The following is a 25,012-nucleotide window of genomic DNA, read 5'->3' as shown; positions in this document are numbered from 1 at the left end:
AACTCGCTGCGTAGACGGCTGTGACCAGGAAGAAGAACGCCGCTTTAGGCTCAGGGAGGAAACGGGCTCTGTATACCTGGGCGCCGCCTCCCCCTTCTCCCAACTCCCAGAGGTCCAGTGGAGTCCTGGGCTGAGGCCCTGATGGTGCCCGAAGGCTGAAGCCTCTCCGGTTCTTTCCTGCTGCTCTTTCGGTGCTCGAGCGGTGACAGGGCATTCTGGCGGAAGGCGAGAAAGGAATGGTCACTCCCTGAGGCGAGCGGACGAGCGGCTAAGCAGCTTAGGTCTGGTAGGGAGCTGGCATGAGCTTCCAGTATCGGGTTGCTGCTGCCCGGGAAAGGCCGAGGGAGAGCCGCCGCTGTCGCCTGGAGCTGCCGTTGTGTTTCTGAGAAGGAGAAGGTCCCCCACTTCCCTTTGGGGAAGATGGGAAATTGCTTGAAGTCGCCCACTTCGGATGATATTTCCCTGCTGCACGAGTCCCAATCGGACAGGGCCAGCTACGGGGATGGGACTGAACAGGATCAGGAGCCGCCGCCGCCATATCAGGTATTGCGAGAAACCGAGAAGGAGCCGGTCTCGGTTGGGGCTGGATAGGAGAATGAAATTCAGCGAGGGGGAATTTTCTAACGGGGTAGCCGAATTGATCCGTTGCAACCAGAACGGGAAAGGGGGTCTCGTGGCATCATAAGGCTCGAAGGTAACTGTGGCGGGGGGGGGGGGAGAATAGCTTGGGCGCCTGTAGGGCATATATTGACCCCCAGATTCATCGGGAAGGGAAACAAATTACAGTCGCTAATGGGCCGAAGCAAAATTTCCATCCCTGGATTTCATGGGTGTGAGTGTTTGCCTTTAAAAATAAAAGTCTGTTGCCTTGCCGGTTTGGAGTAAATGGCCACCGATGAGCAAACAAAAGTAGGGGGTTTCCTTTCACATATGGTTACCAGTAGCAGTAGTCTATTCCTGAGGCCTGAAATTTGACATCTGGCCAGATCTCGCTCATCTAAACCTCCTCCTCCAGTCTGGTGGAGAAGACCTTCTTTCTTTCCTCCCTCCCTTCCTCATTTGCTTTTCAGTACTGTATTAAAAATTCAAGTATTCAAAATTCTGTTTGTGGTTTTTATAGCTCTTTAAAGACACAATATTTTGTGAGTCTTTAAAGACAAAATATAAACCACTTAAGCTTGGAATATTGGGCAAAATACAGACTTTGTTTTTCAAAAAAAAAAAAAAAACCACACAAATATCTATCTAAGGCAAATTAAGATGTATTAGATTCCAACTGTTTTTCACTCGGAATTCAGCTTTTAATATTAAGTCAGAGAATTTTCTTTCCAAGTAGTATAATAAAGATTGCACTTAATTGACTATAATGTTTGATTGATTTGGTATTTAATTCTAGGAATTACTAATTGTCATTTCAGAAATATTTTTCTTTATCTGGGTCATAAAAGGAGGTTCTAGTTTTTCAGCCAGGGCAGCTTCCTTTGTTTCTACACAGAATGACATCACTGTCTGGTGTTGCTTCCTTCTTATTGCCTTGTTAAACCAATAACAGTGTGTGTGAGAGGGGGGGGGGGAGAGATCCTTTTTTAGGCTTTTGAAATTTATAATTTGTAAAGGTGTTTCTGTGGCAATATGCCTTATTTCCTTTGTTATAACTGGTACTAAGCATAGGAAATAAACATTTTGTTCTTGATTTTCTATCATTCTCTTAACATGTTCTGTTTTTTTCTTCTCTTATTATTCATCATAACTTTTCCCCCCTATTCTTGGAATACATGACTAATGGGTGGATTGGATCAAACAAGTGATAACTGGAATTCTGCTGAAGTTAGAGGCAGAGGGTACGAAGGCAATTTTCACAATCAATGCTGTATGCAGCTCATCTTCCTCCTTAAAAATTGCTATGGAAGTGGAGCGGCACTGCTACTGAGAAACATGAAACATAACCCAAGAGAACTGCAAAAGGTGTGAAGTTTGTGAAGATTGCTTCTCTGTTTCATTGTACTTAGCGGAGATCCTCTATTTTAATCCTGGAGTTTTAATGACCAATCTACTGTAGTCATTTCTGACCTGATTAGTTAACAGCACTGCATGTTCATTTCCTGTGTGGATAATAATTTACCGTATATTATGCATGTAGCCTGGCTTTTCAACAGTGTTGCTAGTTCTCATCCTCAAATAACCTTGTGAGGAAGATGAGGCTTCAAGATTCTGATTTCCCAAAGTTCTGTCAGTAAACATCATCATTTAGATCTTCCAGATCCTATTTCAGTATTGTAAACACTGTACCCTCCTTTTAAAGGATAAATGCACAGTGGTGTATTATTATAGGTTCATTCCTTGGTGAAAATCAGTAAATATATTCTGAAAATCTAAGCAATAATGCCTAGATATTTTATTAAAGATTTATGAAGACTTGATTTATTCTCAATGCTTGCTTATTTTTTCAGGATATGGGATAAATGTTTCCTTGGGAAACTATTGATGAGCTACCAGTCTTCAGAGGTGAATAAATATATACTCAGAATCCTGTTGAGTTCAGTGAGTTAAATTTCCAAGTAAGTATGCATAGGATTGCAGCCCTTATATATTTCTTACAGAGTCTTGCATAATGCTGCTGCTAAGAACAGTAGTCAGCGTCCAGTGAAATTACTCATGCATGTACACAACTTTGTGCATTTGATGTTCATCATTTATTTCCACCTAATGGAGTGTCTATCACTAAACCACATTTAAGCTACTAAGTTTGTATTTTGCTGCATGCATATACTTGGCATGCATATATGGTGCACTAGATCAATTACTCTACAATCCATCCATTTCTATTTCATCAAGGTGTAAAAATATTTCAAGAAGATTAGATTATAGTAAACAAATTACAGCAAGCATTGAATTCTTGCTTAATGCAATGAATTAATTTTAAATGCTAATGCTAAGTATACAATGGCTACAATTGATTTGTTTATTTGAGTAATTTGACAGATAAATGAAATAATGATGACTGGTATATAGTACTGTGGACTTTAACACTACACTTCCACTTCTATGCATGTTTAGTTAGAAGTAAATGTTGTTTGTAGCCCAGATCTGATAGTTCCAGATATATGCCTTCATAACACTGTCATTTCGCATAGTTATTGGAAGTAGATGTTAATGAAAACAGCAGAACTTTCTTCCACAGTAATATGCACAGGATTGTGTTATATTGGAGCAATTCTTGTGCATTTTAACTTGAGTAAATCTTTTTCAACTCAACTTGTGCATTCGATAGCTATGGCTGCAATCATATGCATATCAAACTTATTAAAACTAATTTGCAGGTAAAACATACATAGGAATGGGATGAATAGCTGCATGACAATAATGTAAATGTTAACAAGATCAGTGCTAACTTGGATTAAATATATTAAGTATTAATTTCTAAGACAAAAACATTGCATATCTTTGAGAGCGTTTTATAGCTTTAAAAAGCAATGAGCGGGGTGCTGACATTTATAAAAAAGTTTTTTTTTTTAGCATTGCCAACAGGCAGAATATCAAAGTATGTTATTTTCAAAAGTGCACATTTCAGGGCATATTACTAATATAAACTGAGCATTCGTATTTATACTAAAAATAAGGTCTATGTCATTCAGAACTCTAGTATTTAGAATTCATTTTAAAAAACAATATAAAAGGATTCTTATTCGTGTTCCCTTTTTTATAAAATATAAATTTAGTATCCAAAGCTTCATAGACAATTTTATTCTAGCAATGGAGAAAATACATAAACGCAGTACATATTTACTCACAATTAAATTGTAAATTTATAAGTAAATCTTCTGTTAGAATTAGAATTGCTTCCTAGTAAGTTAGCCTATCGTATAGGATTTGAGTACTACAGCTTGGATTGCTTCTTTGAATTATTTCTGAGTTTTGCTTTTAATTCATTTTTTTGTTTTATTGTTGATAATTTTTATGCTACCTCAGAATTATGACAATGAGCATTTCATTGAGCATATGACAATGAGAAATCAAGCATTTCAAAGTTTTCAGAATTTAATCCTATCCTTTTCCCCCCTTTATTGTGATCCACATAAAACTCACTGCATTTATAATCTAGAAATAAATAACAAATAACTACAAAAACAAAGCACAGAAATCCTCCCAGCTATTTATGGGCTTGACATCTGCAGAATCAGGGTAATCCCTGTCACTGCTTAATTAAATTATGCTGAAAGCAAATATCATAAATGAATATAAGATACAAGATAATGCATTTTCAAAGTCTAGCCATCATCAGACTTTTGACAAATATGGAGAGAAGATGTAGTTCATACCCTGATTTTCTTCTCTTTACCTATTCCATCTAGCCCAAGAGAAAAGAATGTTGTGAACGTTTGGATACATTGCTGCACACATGCTTTTGTATTTTTATTTCCTTTGTCCCTTACAACATTGGTAGTGAGGTTTTTTGGGTGTGTGTGTATATTTATTTGTTTGGTTTTTCTGCTTCACTTATGATCAAATCTTTAGAACTTTCAAGCTGAGGATACAAGATCTATAAGAGGACTTGTTGTTTATACATTAGCATATGAGTATGGGAGCTGCTGGGACTCAATATAATTTCATTTTGTTCATACATTAATACAGGTCCCCAACCCCCGAGCTGTGGCCCACTACTGGTCCTCGAGCCTTTCGGAACTAGGCCGCAGAAATGGTGGGCAAGCAATTAGCAAATGGAACTGTGCATGCACTTGCCTGGCACATTTCCTCTCCCGCCACCCCGCCGGTCCACAGACAGGTTGGGGAATTCTGCATCAGTAGGTCACCAAGAAAGTTATTTTTCTAAACTTTAGATAGATCATCTTCCAGGATTTTTAAAATTATTAGCTCTCTTTCCTGCTTGGTGGTGTTCATCTACCTTGTTTAAAGCCTCTTCTATCCATTTTTGTAATGTTGCTTGTAACAAAGCTGCAGTATTCATAAATGATATTAAAGGACTTTCTGGTCTATATAGAAATGATGTCCTTTTGGTGGCCAGTTTTAAAGGAATGTTTTGGAATTCTTCCTCATGTCATTTGTTGACATGCTCTAGATTTCCTAGTGCTGTTTTCTGTGGCATCTCTGGGGACTCAAGAAGAAAATCAGCTGAGTAAGAAGTATTTTTCATTTTTACCATCATCTCGTGTTATTTTGGCCATGTTTTCTAATCTTAAGTATGTAGGTTTTTTTCTTTTTTTGTAGCAAAAGGAGCAATACAGACATTCTTAAAGATGGTTTTGAATAATCTCATCCTTAAAGACTAAATTTAGAAAAATCTGAACATTGCTAAAACACAATCTCCGTTTTTAAGACTTTCCATGCCAATAAAATCCTTTCATTGCCATATCAGGCAGGAATTCAAGTAACTCTTTCCAGGTTTAGATGGAAGGACAGTCAGCGTCTAATACGCACTGAACGAGGAGGCTTAAGTTGCTTTTTTATTATGCCATTTCCTCTGCACTCTTCATTATTGTCTGAAGCATCACACTTGTAAGTAAGAAGAAGATTCATGAATTTTGAAATGAGTTTTGAAATTCTCTGTCTTGTTCCTGTTTTCCTCTGCGGTTGGGCCTCATCTTAGATTATTTTGATTAGAGCTCAGAGGCTTCAGGAATGGGTAACATTCAAATAAAGTAAATTAATAAATAAATAGGTATGCATCAGGGGTGGGTTTTGGCAGGCTTTACTGCCAGTTCGCTCGTGCACGCGCTTTGTGCACACACATGCAGAATTAAATTAAAATTGTTCTGCACATACACAGAACTCAAAAACAAGATGGCAACGGCAGTGACCAGTGAACTGGTTTGGGGGCGTGGCCTGGGTCACTGCCGGTTTCAGCGACCCAGGCTGCCATACCACTATTGGTTCGGCCGAACTGGGCCGAACCAGTAGGAACCCCATTCAGCCCAGTTCATGTAGACAGTAGGTACTATGAATAGAAACTAGCAATATAATAAGATCAGCAAAATTTTAATCATGCAGATTATTCTTACTGTGCTCTGCTGGCCCATTTTGTTTAATCTGTTTTCCATCTAACTTTCTAACTACTGGCAATCGTTTTCAGAATATATAATAACTACCAGCTGGATACCTGTGCTCTGCTAGGAAATAAGTGATCGGGCTTGCTAAACAGACATTTACAGTTTGAAAATTAATGAGTAGTCACAATCGGCTTCTCCTCTTCCCTTCTCTCCCTCAGGCTTGCCCCACAGAAGCCTCTCCTCTCTTCTTCCCTCCCCTTCTCTCTCTCAGGCTTGTTCCACAGAAGCATCTCCTCTCCTATCCCCCTTCTCTCTGTCAGGTTGGCCCCACAGAGGCCTCTCCTCTCCTATTCCCCTTCTCTCCCTCAAGCTGGCCCCATTAATCCTCTCTTCTTCTCTCCCCTTCTCTCCCTCAGGCTTGTTCCACAGAAGCATCTCCTCTCCTATCCCCCTTCTCTTCTATTCCCCTTCTCTCCTTCAGGCTTGCCCTACAGAAGCCTCTCCTATTTTATCCCCTTCTCTCCCTTAGGCTGGCCTCATTGATCCTCTCTCTCCCCTTCTCTCCCTCAGGCTGGCCCCACAGAGGCCTCTCCTATCTTATCCCCTTCTCTCCCTCAGGCTAACTCCTTAGTATCACAACGTTTTTCAGATGGGGAGGGAGAGTAGAATATGTAAATTCCCAGCCCGCAGGCCGGATGAGTCACATGTTGGCCATGCCCACGCCCAAGTGGCAGTTAGAACAGAGTTCTTTTCAGGTTGGGAGGGGGAGTAGAACGTCTAACTCAGTGGTAGTCAACCTGGTCCCTACCGTCCACTAGTGGGCGTTCCAGCATTCATGGTGGGCAGTAGGGGTTTGCTGTAACTCTGCTTTATAAATTTTATAAAGTAAAGTTACTTCTCTACTTTATAAATCACCATTACGGTGGAACCAGTGGGCGGTTAGAAAATTTTACTACTAACAGAGATACAAAAGTGGGTGGTATAGTATAAAAGGGTTGACTACCCCTGGTCTAACTCCTTAGCATCAGAGCGTGTTAATAATAATATAAGAAATACTAATGATCTGATGGTCATTTTGAAAAATCCTTTCTTAGTGAGCACCTAGAAATCAAGAGGAACATATGTGCCAAATTTCAAGCTTGTAGGCTTTACGATTCTGGAGATTTTGTGATGATGCGTGAGTGGTATTACACACACACACATACACATATATATTACTGCTACAAATTTTACATCTTAGTAGTTTTCTTAGTGACAGATATGCAGAATATTAAGCTGTTGTCATATAAAGGATACCTATATGAAGCAATGGTAAACCTATGAAGTCACTTACAATATTATAACACTTTGGTTTTCTGCAAGATGCTAAAGGGAGAAAAGACCCTTCAATTTTCAATTAATTTAAATGCGAGCATAGGATCTAAACTACTAATAGTGAAAAAACATTATTTTTATAATGGTTTTCCTTCCAAATTATTTGGAGGAAAAGATATTTATTTTTTATTTGCACATATCTTAAAATTATTTAAATATTAAGTAAATGTAATTAGAATATTGATTTCAACAAACAGCTTCAAGCATTAATAAATATTGAGTGACATATTTCCTGGCTCAGTGCAGAAAATGGCTTTGAGTAAACTCTGCAAACTAGGCATTTTTCAGACATAATGACTGGGAATTTGAGGAATTGTAGTCTCATTACATCTGGAGGACACCCAATTTGGTGAAACCTGATCTTGAAAACCTTTCCCAGAGGGACATGTCGGCAAAAAGTGCTTTAATACGTAAATTTTAAATTTAAAAATCTAGTGATAAGTTTCAAATATAATGGGAAGGTTTCATGTTAGTTTAAGACAGGAGTTGGCAACCTTAAACACTCAAAGAGCCTCAAAGGTCCTAACCAGAACCTCCCCATTCAGTTCTGGAGTCGACCCGAAGTCTGGTTCACCCACCATAGAGTCTCCTCCTAACGTGGCATCCTTTTTCATCTACCTGTCTTAACCGAAAGCCCTATCAATTGTAGAGCCAACCAGCAACAGGGAGCCGCACCAGAGCTCCAGATCCTCGGGTTTCCGATCCCTAGTTTAAGAAATAAGAAATCTCTCCTATCAATTCAACACTTGGAGTATGATGATGTGAGCCATTTTGTTTGAAAATAACATGTTTCCTGTGGCAGGACTAACAACTCTCTGTCAAGCCAAGTTCCTCTTAAATCATTGGGTATTGGCCGATTGATTGAGACAGATTTATGACCATAAGCAACAACAGATTAAATGCCTCTGTTTAATCAGGTTGGACAAGATTGGATAAGGTAAAGTTGGATAAAATCTACATGTTGCTGAACTGATCTGATCAAGCTCTTAAATGTTCAGGAGACAATCTAGCTGGCTTTTTGCCACTCTTTCTTTTATCCAGAGTTCAGAACCATATCATTATTTAAAGGAGTTGTGTTTTTTCCCCAAGAGAAATCTGGAGATATTATCAATGGATGGGGAAAGACTAGACTACACTCTCTTCTTCTTTAAGATCATCACCATTTTCGTCTTTGAAAAGTACTGCATTACTTTGATCCATAATTGGCTGGATTCACGCAACATACTAAGTCAAAAGTAAACCATGTACTAGCCTAATCAAAATGGCTGTCCTCCCTTATTCCATCCATACATTAGCAGGTTAGTTCTTCAAACTGAATATCTTAAGTTCATTGTGGGCCCACTTTGCCTTCAATGTTGTCTCAGGACACCATGATACATAATTTAGTTGCATCTCAACTGCTGTAAGATATTGTATGTAAGATTGTTTTGAGATTCCGCTGGTACAGAATGCTATGGCTAGTCTCCTGATGGGACAATGTATAGAAAGCAGGTGATTCCCTTGTTACACCAGTTACTAGTTATTGGTCCAGAGTAATACCTTCAGCTCTTCTGGGAAAGCATCTCAGGACAATAAGATATCAGATCTCCCACTGAGAGGATGGAGAAAGAGGCCCTTACAAGGGGAGATCCTGGGGATGTTTTTTTTCCATAAATACTCCTAAACAAGCTACAAATTACACTGTTTAATGACTGAGGATTGAATAAATAGCTCCCACTAACATCAGTGTTAGGATTTATAAGAGAGAACATTTCTTCCTTTCTGTCTATCTGATCAAAATGAGTGTAGCAGGGCTTTGCAATATTGAAGCCACCATTGCCACAGAATGAATTCCTCTGCTCCAAAGATTATTTTTCCTGTGGCCCAGAAAAAAATACAACAGTAATTCTCTCTCAAAAATCATTTTGCATCACGAAAAATCATTCCCTCTCTCTCAGCTCACCTCACTGGGTTGTTGTGGAGAAACTAGGAGGAGGACGGAGTTTTAGGTATTAGATAAGTTATTTGTAAAGTAATAACAGTGAGATAAACCCCTAATAAGAATAAATCATTTTCTCCTCCCTGATACAAATAAATTTATTATGAAGTTACAATTAAGTTTTTGCTACGAGCAATGAGGATATGATCTAAAATCATACTCAGGTGATGTACCAATGTCCCATTTAATTGTCAGATGTGTTGTCTTGAATTATGTTGAGACAGCATTTGATATTATTGATTTGTTGGATCCAATTTACTTATACTTTGGCAATTACATGCAAGGAGACGTCACTTAAGCAACATTATTTTATTGTTGAATCTCATTATTATGGTTCATTGCACCATCTGCGATGTTCAGACTGGATTTGGCATTTTTGTCTACCTAGTCCTTCCCAAGGACCTGCGACAGATAGTGCTACATATATTACCTCAGGATATAAGCTGTTTCGAGTAAAGCTGCCTTTTGCAATTGACTGATAGTGAATTTGTCAATGCCGGTGGTGTTCAAATGGTGCTCCAGTTGTTGTTATTTGTTAAGGCTACCCAATTCCAATAAAACTCTGGGTCCCTTGTGTAATATTAAGTATGCAATTAAAGCATACTATAACAAAACAAAACATAACTGTTTGGATAAGATAACAATAACAATCTATTTTTATTGACTAAGTCACAGCTGTTTTGTAGTTGCTCAATGTATAACATTAAAATCAAAAGAGAGTGCTGTGTTGTCTGTCCTGTTAAAAATAATAACTAGCCTATCCATGTTTATTATAGTTTTGCATTCTCAAGTTGCTTGTAAGACACACCCATAATATGTATCCTCATGTACATTTCATTTCCCAACAGCATACACAGCCACAAATGAACTTCTATAATTGTTTTTAAATGTTTGTTTAGCTGTGACCTTGACTCAACACTTGTGTTTTCATTTCTATTTCTCAGTTTGAGAATAGAGGAGGATCTTTTTATAATCTTTTTCTTTGCATACATCATGTAAAATATACATCTTTTAAAAGTAAATTTATAGAGTTTGTCAAAATTTGATATTCTCCTTGTTGGTCTTGCCACTTAGTTCAGACATCCCTTTGAATGATAGTTGGATATTTTAACAACTGAGACCAACATATACTGTAAAGTCTCTGTTTTAACATTTGCAATATATGCAGCTTTTTCTTCTCCCTGAATGTTTAGTACTCACGAAATAAATCTGTCCCTACAACAATTCAGTAAATAGTAGCATACAAGCATTTACCGGTACCTCCATCTGTTGATGTATGTTATGTATGTATATTCCATAATTACATTTAAAATCAGTTCTAAGAAGTTCCTAGCCTTCAGTAAGAATCCAGCAGGCTCAAGTTGACCATACTGAGGAAAATTTAGGTTAAAATTAAAACGCCTCAATGCTTTTCTTTACATAGAATTTGTGTCCTATTTTTTTTAACCCTATCTGTTTTTTCACATGAATTCTTCAGGTATCTGAGCATTTTAGTTTGATAATATATATAAGAGAACTACAGTTTCCATAAAGAAAACTATCATAAGATTTTATTTTTCTGCTGCATGAAAAATCTATATTGGCAGATGTATTTGTAGCCAAAGTGACACTTTTTTTTTTTGAACTGGTAATATTGTCTTTGTATATTTTAGCAATTGTACTAGTTGAATTCCGGGTTTGGTAGAGTGATTATAGCCTCTTTGCAGTTTGCTGCAGAGCATCTGTTTTCAATCATTTTTTTTCATTTAAGAAAAAATATCTTAAATTTTATTTCCTAAATTTCAAATATTGTGAGAAATGGGACAGTAATCTATGTTTTGTCTCTAGTAGGAATTTGTGTATCGTGGACTGATTTTTGGTTTGTGATGTAATAGCGCTATTGTATTCCTAAATGCTTTAGGAAAAGTTGTAGCATATATTGTGCGAAGCGTAATATACATATGTCTCTTGATGACTCGAGGAATGTAGAGTGCTTTTTTAGATACAAAAATCACTATCTAGCTACCTCTTATGAGCATGGAAGAATTTTGAACGTACAGGATGAGTTGCAGTTGCTACACAATTCTATTGTGTTTCTATTGCTGTTTTTTAGAAGGAAATTACAAAAAGTCATATCTTAGTCAGGATTCTGCCTTGCATTTTCTCTGATTTAGCTGAACGGGAAGGGAAAGGATACAAAGTCACATTTACAGGACATAAGAATAACATCAGAATAGTCCTGAGTAGCTGATCTAGTGGAATTTATATATTTCTCTAGTTTTAGATGGTAGATGCTTAGCTTTTATTTCTGACATTGCTTTATGCTGCATTGATATGGTCTATTTAAATTCTGCCAACCATAGCTGAAAACCTGGCTTCCTTCTTTGTACACCTTTAGCTGGAAGGCAGAGGAAACAAAGCTGCAACTTAGACTTTTTAAATTAGGCTTCTTATTCCAAATATCAGAGAGAGAAAGAGAGAGAGAGAGAGAGAGAGAGAGAGAGAGAGAGAGAGAGAGAGAGTGAGTATAAAACTGGAGTTACTTAAACTAATAAATACATGGTGCTGCTTCACGAATGATACTGCAGTTCTTAATTTGTTTACATACAAGCAGTAAATACATAATCACAAAATAATTCTTAGCTATACTTTTTGTGAAAATGAATGAGGAATACAGCCCTTGTATTTGTGTTGAATCAAGGTTGAATTTCTCTTTCTGTTATCAAATATGATCCATCTACTAAGACACCATGGTAGATGCTGCTCAAATGGTTGTTTCTTACCTAAAAAGTACCTATGTTATCCATGTTATTAAAAAAATCAGTATATTTGATCTTTCTCTGTGTGTATGTTTCTCTCTCTCAATATAGTATACTGTATGTGTGTGTGTAAATAAAACTCATTTGCTTAAAAATGATAATAAGCTGAGTTTGAATGTGGTACACAAATAATTTGTGCATTGTCATATCTTCACATTTTGATTAAGATGCTATATTTATAATTTTTAAAGAAAATTGAAAGATATTTAATCAATCCTAATTTAATCCATGCAGATTGTATTTATTAACACAGATTTGGGAACAATAAGACATCGTTTGGCCTTTGTGAACTAAAGCACAGGGCAGTTTTAATGGTCAGCCTGTGATTAATGTAGTTTCTGTTTCTTGTATGTGTATCTTCAGTGCAAACTTGGCTTCGGTATTAGAAACAGTTAATATTTAAATGAAATCATTCTTGGATGTGTGCCCTGGGAATTAAAATTGCACAGTCACTGCTTGCAGAGACAAGCTATGGCTTATCGCAAACAGAAATATAAACTTGCTATACAGTATACAATAATTTATTGCAAACATAGAAAGGCAATGCAGTGGCAAAGTTTTTCTAGGGATTCCCCCCCCCCCCCCCGACAACTTATTGTAAAAAGCCAATAAACTGCTTGTTTTAGAATGTGTTGTACGAAACAGTTTTCTGTCTTCCAGTGTATAATTACTGCAAGGTGGAAGAGAATATACGTCAGCCTTTATTGACCAGGCATTCTATACTTTGACCTGGTATTTTATTAACTACCACTTTGTTTTAATCAATAACAATCAGGAAATTTTCCTGTTTATGAGCACTAATAGCTACATAGCACAAATAAATGAGTGAAATACTTAGTGTTGGAGTATCATGTTTAAGATCCTTGTTATTCTCCTAAGTTATTGGATCCTTGTTATCTCCTATTTATTTCATAGAAATCATTGTAGCCTCTATAGACATAATGAATCAGATGGCAAAAGGAGAGTGTCATTCAGACAATAATGCCCGTTTGTACAATCGCCATTGATATTCCATATTATATCCTGTGATCTATCCCTGTCTGTGGTCCCGATGCTTAGCTCTTCATATTATAATTTCAAAGACTTGCACTTCATTAATGAAATATAACCTCCAGATTGTCCGTGTGGAGCCCCATGGGGCCTGGGCCTAAGTTATGTTGTTAAAGGGGGTTATCTGGTGAGACCTGAAACTGGAACTTTTGCAAGATAAAACAAAACCTATCGCACCTGGTGAGTACAGGAACCAGGTGAGGAAGCAGCACTGGTGAGCAGCTGAGGGTGAAAACTCAGCTAGCTGGAATAGCCCCTAGGATATTATCTTGGAATGAGAGGAACACGCTGTGCAGTAATTGAAGTGCAAAAAGCAATTGGTTGTAACGAGGAGATGCATGGTTCATTAACAACTTTGTCATCCTCTTTTGATTAGTTTCCAATCAAAAGTTGCATGAATAGATAATATTATAACCCATGTGATATTCTGCTTAGGGAGGTTTTCTATGAAATGCAGGTGATAATATGTTTAATGGTTCTAGCCCAGACCTCATAAATATAAGGACTAGCCCACATTATGATACTAAACAACAGGTGCATGTTTGTTAGTAAATATCGCTATATCTGTATATTTTCTTATTTGTGGGGGGAGGAGAGGTTGGGTACATACATGAAGACATTAATATTCATGTTCATTAGTCTGTCTTCTGGAGAAGAAACCAAATGGTTGAGATAGAAGTTCAAATGTAGGTCATTGTAACAGTCCTTGTCAAAATAACCTATCAGAAAGAAATCAGTAGCTGTATACAAAGAGCACCATCAAGAAGGACAGTTGTGGTTATTTGTCTCAAAGAATGAAATGAAGGTGCCTTACTGGCAAAGGCAAAAAGCCAGGGCTATCACAACTGTAGCTGCGCGTCCACATCCATTAAATGTGAAAATCCACCAGAAATATAGACAAAGCAAGAGAGAAAGACAAAATAGAAATGCCACTTCATTAATTAGATGCGCAGTAACTTCAGTCATATATTGACTGCCTAACTGGCCCAAACCATTTTCCTATTGTGCAATGTCTGGTGAAACCTTTCTTCATGTTTGCTGCTGACTGCAACTAGATTTTTGGGAAAGAAGTCCAAAGTGTGAATGCAGAAAATGAATCTTCAGTGGCATGTTGCAATTCATGGCCTTGATGTTGTGAGAAGTTTGTCAAACAGCTGAATATTGTTTGGTGCTCTATAGTTGTCATGAAAATTCCCACTACACCCATGCATGCTTTCCAGCTGATTTTCTCTGGTCCCACTAATAGATCTTTGAACCGCTTGTCATTGATGACATATCTGACAAAATGCCTTCCTTAATCTTGGCATCAAGATTATTCTTGGAAACATTTGTATGAACAAAAACCTTCATCTTTCTTGTCCATCGCTTTCACAGAATTTTTCATCAGTCCAAGTTTTATTTGGATTGGAGGAAAAAATATCTTTGTCAGGTCAACAAGTGGTTCATGTGCCATGTTTTTCCATCCTGGAACCAAACTCCTTCAGCATGGCCATTTCTTTTTAATGTAATGCAACTGTTTTGTACAGCTGTCCCATTCACATGCTGTATGTAACAACAGGGTTTGGTATATCTGAGTTGCATTCTTAACAACATAGCCACTACTCTTAGATCTCCACAGATATTGTACTTATACTTGGTGTACTTATATATGCTTCAGATATTTTCAGATGCTTCTTTTATGTGTGCAGCAGAGCCAACATGTACTGAAGGGTGTACATTGCTATTGTGTAAAAACAGAAGATTTCTATAAAGCAGTATGGGATAGGTTAACTTATGGGTTATTTTCATGATCAGCAGCCAAAAATCTATAAGATGCATCCAAAAGTATTAAGGAAGCAAAATCTTTGTTTTTCAGTGAAATCCACATAGAGCAATTTATCACATTATTGTATTATGGAGCAAACTAATCATCAGATTATTTTTATCTGGGTTTTATGAATTTCTAAGATACAATGACCTGTTTTAGAGTATTACAAAATCATTATTAAAGCACATACTAATGGATATCTACATAATCCAGAGCTGAGGGATGAGTAAGTGAATGAGGAGTATTATTTATACTGAGTGAGACCACTAATTCATCCATTCAGGATCTACATTCATTGTCTGGAGGGATGGTCAACTCTTTCACACAGAAAATTCCCCAATTTTAGTTACAGAGGATGGTTTTGAAACTTTGCCCTGTAAGTAAAATATATTCTCTTTAATTGAGTTACAGTCCTTCACTTAAAAATAAGGGTGGACAACCTCAGGAACAACAAGCACAGCTACACTTTCAGATCAATAATGCCTGAGATGAAGTGTTGTTTTGACTGACAATGATGCAACTGCAACTCCCACATCAGCTATGATTTATTCTGATTTCCTGGAAAATAGGGTTTCAGTATTTGCTGTTTGTTCTTCTTGGTAACTTTAGTTTTCCTTGAATTCCAGCTTCAGAATGCCTCTTTTAAGAAAATGATCAGAAATGATATAATCAGACACAAAACAGTTATATTTTTACATCTTAGGATTTTGGAACGCGTGAGGCCGAATGAAATATAGGGCTGGCGAATCTGTTCAAGCCTAAACCTGCCAAAGCACAAACACAGTGCAGAAGTATAATGGAGAACCCTGGAGGGGAGAGCTGATCTTCTGTCATTTATTTTTCCATGTGCTGATGCCAAAACCTTTGCTTTCACTTACCCCAGTCACAGTAGCAAAGGGTGTGAAGTAACTGCCAGGAGAAAAGGCCCACAAGGGAAGGAGTTCCATCCTCCTGTAGGCATCTTCTCCGCCAGTCAGCCCTCAGTTTTATAGAGAGTTTCAACATAAGATATTGCCAGGACCACATTTAAGTTGTGGTCCTTGTTGCTCTTAAACTAGATTTCTGACACGTAAATGAAAGAAGGGCCCAGCAAGGAGAGAGAGTCAGCAAATTTAACAAAGCCCCCTGAAACATGTAAACTTCTGTAGTTGTTCCCTTCTGATCAATAAATGATTACTTTGAGCCAAAAATGGATGGAAACAGACACATGCTTGTTTTTCTTGTCTGTAAACAACATCCTCTGTAGGTTAACCAATATCTATCTGGCATCTCTCATGTTATTTCAAATATGAGGAAAATATTAATACTGCCAGCACATGAATATTTGATCTTTGTTTGAGAATTTATACTTGGTTTACAATTTCGGGGTTAACATTTGGAATTTCATCTCCCCACCCCATTTTATATGCAAGAGCAAGGAACTCCTGGGGAAAAATCCACTTCACAACTTGGTTTTAGCCATTACAGGTCATCCTTGATTTACTACCGCAATTGAGCCCAAAATTTCTACTGCTAAGCAAGACAGTTGTTAATTGAGTTCTGCTCCATTTTACAGCCTTTCTTGCCAGAGCTGTTAGATGAATCACTGCAGTTGTTAAGTTAGTATCATGGTTGGTAAGTGAATCTGGCTTCCCCATTGACATTGCTTCTCAGGTCACAAAAGATGATCACATGACCCCAGGATACTGCGACCGTCATAAATATGAGCCAGTTGCCAAATCAGAATTTTGATCACATGACCATGGATGGATGCTTGTAAGTGTGAAAAATAAGGCATAAGTCATTCTTTTCAGTGCCATGGTAACTTTGAATGGTCACTGAATGAAATGTTGAAATCGAGAACTACTTGTATACACGAATAGCTTTATTAGCAATACAGCTATGGAAAGGAGGCCTCTTGTAATGCATGTTGTTGATAATGAAGCAGCTTTCTTTCAATTCTTAAAGCATCCCCATCTTTTGTAATGCTTGCATGTCTGTGTAAAAAAGCCCCCCCCCCTGGGTATTGTGGAGTGGGGTGTATGCATGCAAAGAAAAGATCCATTGGGATGTGGCCAGTTTATTGCTTTGAGGAGAGTTTAGGTTATTGTTCCTCCCCCCTCCCCCACCCCACCACTTCTGATGTTAAAATCTGATATCCCAAAACTTTTGCCCACTGCAGATATAATTCATTGGTTCAATATCTTTGTTGAGATTACAGTGCAAATGCATAAATTCACAGAGGTCATCATCCATCAATTGATACCCTTAATCCTAATCTAACCTATTTGGTGGGAGAAAAGTGCAAGGCGATTAAAATAAGTGGATGTAATCTATTGGTCTACAAAACTCACTGGCAAGTACAAGCCAAAGCCAAAGTTTATGTTAACTTACTTTGCACAGCCAAGTTCATAACTTATTAAAACTGTGTTTTCTCAGATACGGAACACATTTAATATTACAGCTTGAAGATTATAGCTTGAAGAAATAGCCAAAAGGTTAAGAAGGGAGAAAGCAAATTGCTTTCACAGATGTATGAAATGGTAACAATTTGGCTTATAATTATAAATGTTATGATCATGTTACTGTATGCTGTAGCAGCCAATTCTACCTTCACTTTCAAGGGTGTGCTCTACATCCAGGTTAATTTATTGCCTATATTTATTAATTTGAAAAGGGCTCTACTGTAAATTTAAAGGCTCTTTAAACTCTTATTATTAATTCAATTTAACAAATGCAACTCATTTTGAAAATACTGAACTAAAACCACTGAGACTGCAAAATAATGACTAAGAACCTTAACCAGCTACATATTGTAGTTATAGATGAATTCTGTTAAGAAAGTAAATGTTTTTAAATGTAATTTGGTATTGGATTGTAGCAGAATGTATATTTGCTTCATTTTGAGTTATAATCTGGATGCTAAGTTCAGTAGGAATGGTAATAACATCTATGCATATGTGATCTGTTATCAAGCATGAGATAGCAGTTGTCTATATCTATACCATCTATATCTTTGCTGAAGTTTTGTTATTCCTGATTTATACTATAGTACAGCAATGGCTAACCCTTTTGCCATCGCATGCCAAAAGTGGGGGGAGCGCGGGAGGTTGTGCATGCGTGTGCCCACACCCATAATTCCAGAAGCTTTCTAGGAGCCTGGGGAGGGCGAAAATGGCCCCCCACCCTCTGCAGGCCAGCCAGAGGCCAGAAACGGGCTGCTTTCTGACTTCCAGTTTTCATGTTGGGCCGTTTTTCTCCCTCAGGAGGCTTCCCTGAAGAGAAAAATGGCCCAACATGCAAACCGGAAGTCCGTTCCCGAACTTCCAGTTTGCGCGTTGGGTTGTTTTTTGCCTTCCGGAGGCTTCCCTGAAGCTTCCGGAGGGAGAAAAACTGCTGAAAATGAAGGCCGAAATCAGCTGGCCAACGTGCATATGCACGCTGGAGCTGACAGGGCAATGCCCCACATGCCCTAAGAAATGGTTCTACATGCCATACGTTCGCCATCGCGGCTATGATCATCTTAAAAATCTACTTCAATATTTGCTTTTTTAATAATTTTGTGGGATTTCTCTCCATGTACTTCCTAATGCATGAGTGAAGTTTATGGGGCAGAGGAATCTATTATTTAACGAATGATGAAGTTTTAATTAAGTACTATATAACTTTTATGTTCTTGTTTGCTTAAAAAATGGCTGTTATCTTTAAACATTCTTCTTCCCTTGATGTTAGTGTTACTGTACAAAGCAAAGTTGAAAAATTAATCAGTGACAGCTTCTCTGTATTGGCAGAGTAAAAGTGAATCAATTAGCCAAGCCTGCAAGTAGATATTCATGTCAAGTTTATACATCTATTTAATTAACCCATGGAGAACCCCTAGAGTTAAAATTAAATTGTCTTTGCAAAGAACTGCTTAAAACAAATTCAATGACATAGGAATTGCTGTTTATTCAATTTTCTTTTTATTATTAAGCCAGAAAACTGCGAGCAAGAAAAGGACTGTAACCTTCCAGCAGATAGATCGAAGCAAATAATTTCCATTCGTTTCTGTCATCAGCCTAAAAATGGCAAAGCCAATTTAACTGTTTTTTCCCCTCTTTTCTTCCCTTATTCTTCCTCTTTTTAAGGAACAAGTTCCAGTTTACCATCCGACTCCTAGCCAGACCCGCCTAGCCACCCAGCTTACGGAGGAAGAACAAATTAGAATAGCACAACGGATAGGCCTTATACAGCACCTGCCAAAAGGAGTCTATGACCCTGGAAGAGATGGCTCGGAGAAAAAAATCAGAGAGTAAGTTGAAGAAGTGCCATTTCTGATAGTAATCTCACCTAAGAGATGGCTTTCGTGGACTTTTCAAAAATCTTATTCCTTGTTTGCAGTTTTCTTCACCTTCTTGGGCTGTCTATGTCGCTTTTTTCTTGCCTTTTTTCTTTTTTTTAATGATTAGCAGATGTTTTCTGAGATTTTTCCTGACAATATATGTCTTCCTTGTGCACTGCCCTGAGGTTTTTTTTTAAAATAAAATTTTACAGTAAGTCCAGATGATCTTACTTTTCTTCTGAATTCTTTCCATGTTTTCTCACTACTTCCAGATTTTATTTTTCCTAGCCACATAAAAACTGTTTTTTTTTTAAAGGGTGGCAATAGCTGTACATTTTCTTTTGCATAGTGAAATATGAAATTTAAAACAGCCTAATCATTCTTATCTTTTCACTTAAAATCTTCTGATCATTCTATATCTCAACAGCCTGGTTCATATTCATGCATTCATGCATAAATGTTTTATATTTATGCATTTATATTTATGCAGAAAGCTAGAGGCCACAACTTCTAGTCTGCCTTTTGACATGAAAGCCATCTGGGTGACTTTTTCCCCAGCCTCAGATAATGAACGTAGTAGTCAATTTATTTCCAAAGACAATTCCCATTCATGCTGATATGAACTGTGTGGCAACAAACAGCTTTCCGTTACATTTTTTTTACAAGTATAACACTCAGTTGTGCTACTAATAATTGGATTAAATACTTTCCATAATATCATTCAAAGCAGATATGCCACATAATTACATATATTACAAAAATAATAGTGGACTGGTATCCCGGAATGTAGCATTACTGATAGAAATTGTTTTCCAGAAATTGTGTCACTGAAACAGGACAGAACATTATTGCATAATACTTACAGTAATCATTTGTTTGGAAATACATTTCTAGCTGTCAAAGCAATTTACAAATTCAGAGAACCTGGATATACTGATTCCATTCAATTCAAAAATTTTCTCTTACAGCTTGTGATTTGAAGATATTAAGCTAGAAAATAATACTAGAAATGTCCAAAAGTCAAAATATTTTTTTTAGATCATAATGTGTCAACAGGAGCAAAAATTTACAATAGAATATACTGCAATCTGCTTTTAAGTATATATCTATATACAAATAAATGTATAGTTTTAAGCAATTCTTATTTCCTTTAACTATCTATTTTGGGGGTTCAGGACAATACCTGAATTGTTCATCCCTGTATTATTCAATTGATATGTCCCTGTATAAAATAACTGATTCTGGGCAGCTAACAATCTTAAAAATTAGCCAAAAACTCAACAAAAAATAAAAAATAGTCAATAGCCAAGATTTTTAAGAAAGCCATCAGAACAGATGCAATACAGATGCTTCAACAACATTAATTCACAAACTCCTGCAGACAGTTCAGTCTCCAAGCCCAAGAACATAGCCATTTCTTCATACCTTGTAAAAGGCCTTTGGGGCCTTATCCAATTTGAACTCTGGGGTGGGGAGGTGATATCCAGTATAGCTGGCATAACAATAGAAAAGGATTTCTTCTGAGTCCCACCAGGTGACACTCTTTAATGGATGGGACTCATAACATAGCTCTCTTTCCACAGTAGATGGCATGGGTAGATGTGATTGGGGAGAGGCAATTCCCCCAATAACCTAGCATGGAGAGCTTTATCGGCAAGCATCTGCCCCTTGAATCTGAAATGATACTGGCAGCCAATGTAGCTCCCAGAGCAGAGTTGTTCTAAAGCCATGGATTAAAAAGTGCTTATAACTGCCAATATTTTGTACTAACTGCAGATTCTGGATGCACTCCAAGGGCAGGACCAAATAGAGTGTATTGTAATAGTCTAACTGGGAAGTAACTTCCCTGTCCACAAAGCTATAGAAAAGTTTTCCAGGTCACAGTCACTTATGTTTTGTAAACAGAAATAGCACACTGGTTCTGTGTGGGATAGTGGTAATCCCATCCAGAACGAGAGATGGAGAATCTCCAGAACCAGGATTATTAGAACCCAAGCAACTCAGTCATGTTAGGATTGAGTTGAAGCCTGTTCTGTCCCATCCAAGTCCCCACAGGTGCCAATTCTCAAGATAGAACTTCCATGACATCACCTGGACAGCTCATGATGAAGGTACGTCACCCGTACCTTCCAGTGGCATCATGTAAATGTTAAACCAGTCAAGGAAATGTCATGCCCAGGGACATCCTGCAGTGCAAGGTTATCTAAGGTGGCATTGGTGGCTCTATTAAAAGAAGGGATTGGAGAAATAGTTGCCCTGTTCCCTTCTCTGATAATTCTACCAAAACCCTCAAATGTCTGAGTTGAAGCCACTTACCTTATATCACCAGTTATAGGAAATAGCTGATTATGGTTATTGTGGCTATGTTGGGCAAATCCGTTTTTTAAATCTAAAGAGCTATTACCTTCCCATATTGGAACACCATATATTGAGTGGTTTTGCTTATGAATTAAACAAGCACAAAATACTGAATGAACAAATAACAGTGAGTTTCTTTATGTATATATAGTATCCACATCATGAGTTGATTATGTTATTGGAGTGGGGTGGAAACTGAATACCCCAAATGTGATAAATATTTTTCACAGAATTGTTCCAAGGCAATTTCAGATTTCATAAATGGCTTATTTCCTCCATTTTTAACATCTAAAAATTGGCAGTATTTAACCTAGAAATGAAGTAACATGTACAGTATTAGCAAAACTAAGATTAATGTTAAGTGCTTTATTTAATTAAAAACTCACTAATAACAAAATGCAGAGCATTTACAAGTGGCTTGAGAAGTATGCACTCCTTCTCAAAATTAAATTCTCAAAAAGAAATTGGGTAAACAACGACCATCTTAAATAATTAAACTATTCTAAATTACTTAAACTGAAATTACAGATCTCAATAATATAAATAAAAACAGTCTGCCTTCAGTGATATTATTATCTGTATTAATTAATGTAGCTTCTGCAGCAGGATTATACATATACTTATTCAACCCTGTGTGCTCAGTGCAGCTTACTATGAAATAAATTTACAGATTTGCAGCCTTAATAGATTTCATATGGATTTCCAGAGATTATAATGTAATAACTTCTAGAAGTTTAACATCAAAGATTTAACAAGTAACAACTTTAATATGTACTAGAAAGCAAGTTTACAAGATTTTTCTCCTTAATTTCATGAGCCTATTTCTATACAGTTTGCATTTTTTCCACCTTGTTTCCCTTTTCCCCTCTAGGTGCGTCATCTGTATGATGGACTTTGTTTACGGAGATCCTATCAGATTCCTGCCCTGCATGCATATTTACCATCTGGACTGCATAGATGACTGGTTGATGAGATCTTTCACATGTCCTTCCTGTATGGAGCCCGTTGATGCCGCATTATTGTCCTCTTATGAGACTAACTGAGCCAGAGTGTCTCTTCTGACCTGTCAAGAAAACATCATTTTTAATGGATTCTACTATCATTCTACCCAAAGAACCAGAGATTAGTAAACAAAATCATGCACACAAAAAAGTTCATTTCCTTAAAAGTGATAAGACAATAATTTCCAACTAGCTGCAGGTAATTGATAAGGAGAGGGAAGAAGAGACATCTTTTAGGGAATATAGACACATAGGATGCTATTTTTATGTAAAGCCTTGATCCAGTACTTAAAAATAGTTACTCTTCATGAAAGCCTGCTAGCACCCCCACCCAGAGGAAGTGGGTGAAGGGTAATAGTAGATGCTAAATATTAAATTTGTGTGGACTGGAATTAGCAAGCAACTCTGTCAAGCATCACTGACTCACACAAGAGTACTTCCATGGGGAAATGTACTTGGAGAGCAGAAGCAGTGTGAGATATACATGTGTACTTAAAGAAAGAGAAAGAGGTACCAAAACATATTTTCTCCTAAAGAAAAGGGCACATCTGCTCAGATTGCTCACAGGTTTCTGGTATTTGGGTCAATGTTCTAATTAAAGGAAGAAAAAAAAATCCTACATTTTTATAACACTGGCACAAAAATAGTTTTAAGCTTGTTTGCACAATTCTTTTTTTATCCATTGGAAATGGAATCCATTTTGCCTTAGGTCTTTTTAAATAGCATATTCTTATGTTTGGGCTGGCTCTATGCTTGAAAATCAGTTTATTTATAACCTGTTGTACAAGTGCTATATGTTGTTTGCAGTTAGGATTATGTGGACTTCAAAAAGATGTCCTAGCTTATAAGCAAATGGGAGATGCACTATCTCTTTTGTGTATGTGGCATTCTGATGTTGAGGTGTTAGAAGAAAAATCAGAAAACAGACCAGTGTTTTATCTCTCTAGACTTTTCTTTCCCTGCCTCATTTTTTTTTTGCCTAAAGTTTGCTGGATTCAGGCACCAAGATCAATGTTGTTACTGGCAGGTAAAGAATGGTGAACATGTAAGCATGATAAAAGATCACCTATATCACAAAATTTGTTTTTACTCCAGCAAGTATTACATGGAACCATATAAAAAGGATACTGCATCTCTTATTCTTGTAGTTCTTAGATTTGAAAAAACAGACTGTGTCTCAGTCTATGTAATCAATGTATCTTGTATTTTGTTGGCTGGCAAAGCAGTCCGTCAAGCAGATGTTAAATAACCTATATGTTTTGTACAAAAATGCAAAAATTGTATTTGGCACAGAATTACATAGGACTGATCAAGTGGGTGAACTGCAGCTGGGAAGGGCTGTTTCCAGTATTTGTAGGTCTGAAATCAGCAAAAGGTATGCTTGCAGAGAAAGTCATGCAAAGAAAGTGTAGTTATAAAAACAGCTGTCAATTTAGCATGTGGGGCTTTGTCCTATTATGTGTTCTTTAATGTGATTTTATACATTGGACTTAAAAGACAATTCTTTTAATTTAGCATGAGATACAGGCTCCAGTTAATAGCACTGTATTATGAGGACTGGCCTTGTTTTAACACATGATTTTAAAAACTGTATTTAAACAGCTACACTGAAGACTGTAAGCTTAAGAGTATAGAGTAATTAGATGTCAAATAATTTCTACAACGTTAGTAGTACGCAAACATCTGAAATATGGCTTATTTCTTATTCTGCAGAACCTTTCATTCAGATGCTTCAGTCCGTATCCAAAGTGCACACTCGTGTATTCATACAGCTCCTATGCAAGCAGATTTTCCCTCCAAATTATAGTGAGCAAGGCATACCAAGCATGATCAGAGTTAGCCTTAAAAAAAAAGAAAAAAAAACCAGGCTGGGAAAGAACTCCATATTGCCTCAGCACCTTTGTACCTATCTAGCTCAATTGCAATTCTGCATCAGATACTGATTTGGTGCACTATGACTTGGTGCATTTAAAAAAGCAGTTTGAAGCAAGTACCGTGTTGAATTAATTTACATTTAATGGGAAACTTTTTAGTGCAACCCCCTTCAACTGTTTTTAATTCCTAGATGAGAGACAAAAGGAAGTTGTGCAATATTTTCAGAATAAATCATACTACCTTGTCATTCCATATTTTTTCCATAAATGTTAATGTCTATCTTGTTAAGTATTAACAAGATTAAGAATTTGTTTCTTTTACCTTGGATGTTAAATTGGCAAATGAACCATTTTTAAACATCTTTTTCATGTTCATTGTTTTCTTTCTGTGACTCTTTAAAAATGCTAGGAAAATAGTATGGATTTACTGGGAATTTATATCCTATGTCTTAGTTTCTACAACTGGG

At 37.1% G+C, this 25,012-nt stretch overlaps 1 protein-coding gene across 2 annotated transcripts; it reads left to right on the top strand.

Annotated features, from left to right (window-relative positions):
• Positions 1-42: 42 nt before the first annotated feature.
• Positions 43-24,907, top strand: RNF11 (ring finger protein 11). Of its 2 annotated transcripts, XM_081946922.1 has the most exons (4): positions 405-543; positions 1,806-1,965; positions 19,119-19,282; positions 22,542-24,907. In XM_081946922.1, the coding sequence occupies exons 1-4, from the start codon at positions 452-454 to the stop codon at positions 22,711-22,713; spliced, it is 588 nt and encodes a 195-aa protein (XP_081803048.1). In that variant the 5' UTR covers positions 405-451; the 3' UTR covers positions 22,714-24,907. The 2 variants fall into 2 exon arrangements, with proteins under 2 accessions (XP_081803049.1, XP_081803048.1); XM_081946923.1 differs by lacking the exon at positions 1,806-1,965 and having other exon boundaries at positions 43-543.
• Positions 24,908-25,012: the final 105 nt, after the last annotated feature.

The sequence above is a fragment of the Natrix helvetica genome (assembly GCF_964273705.1).
Source record: "Natrix helvetica genome assembly, chromosome: 3".
NCBI lineage: Eukaryota > Metazoa > Chordata > Lepidosauria > Squamata > Natricidae > Natrix > Natrix helvetica.
Note: the sequence above shows the minus strand (reverse complement) of the source record. Positions and strands in the feature narration are given on the sequence as shown.

Excerpts from the sequence above, each read along its gene's own strand:
- RNF11 (XM_081946922.1), top strand. The coding sequence starts at position 452 with ATGATATTTCCCTGCTGCACGAGTCCCAATCGGACAGGGCCAGCTACG. Across the intron at positions 544-1,805 it reads AGCCGCCGCCGCCATATCAG|TGATAACTGGAATTCTGCTG; the intron begins GTATTGCGAGAA and ends GGATCAAACAAG. Across the intron at positions 19,283-22,541 it reads TCGGAGAAAAAAATCAGAGA|GTGCGTCATCTGTATGATGG; the intron begins GTAAGTTGAAGA and ends TTTCCCCTCTAG.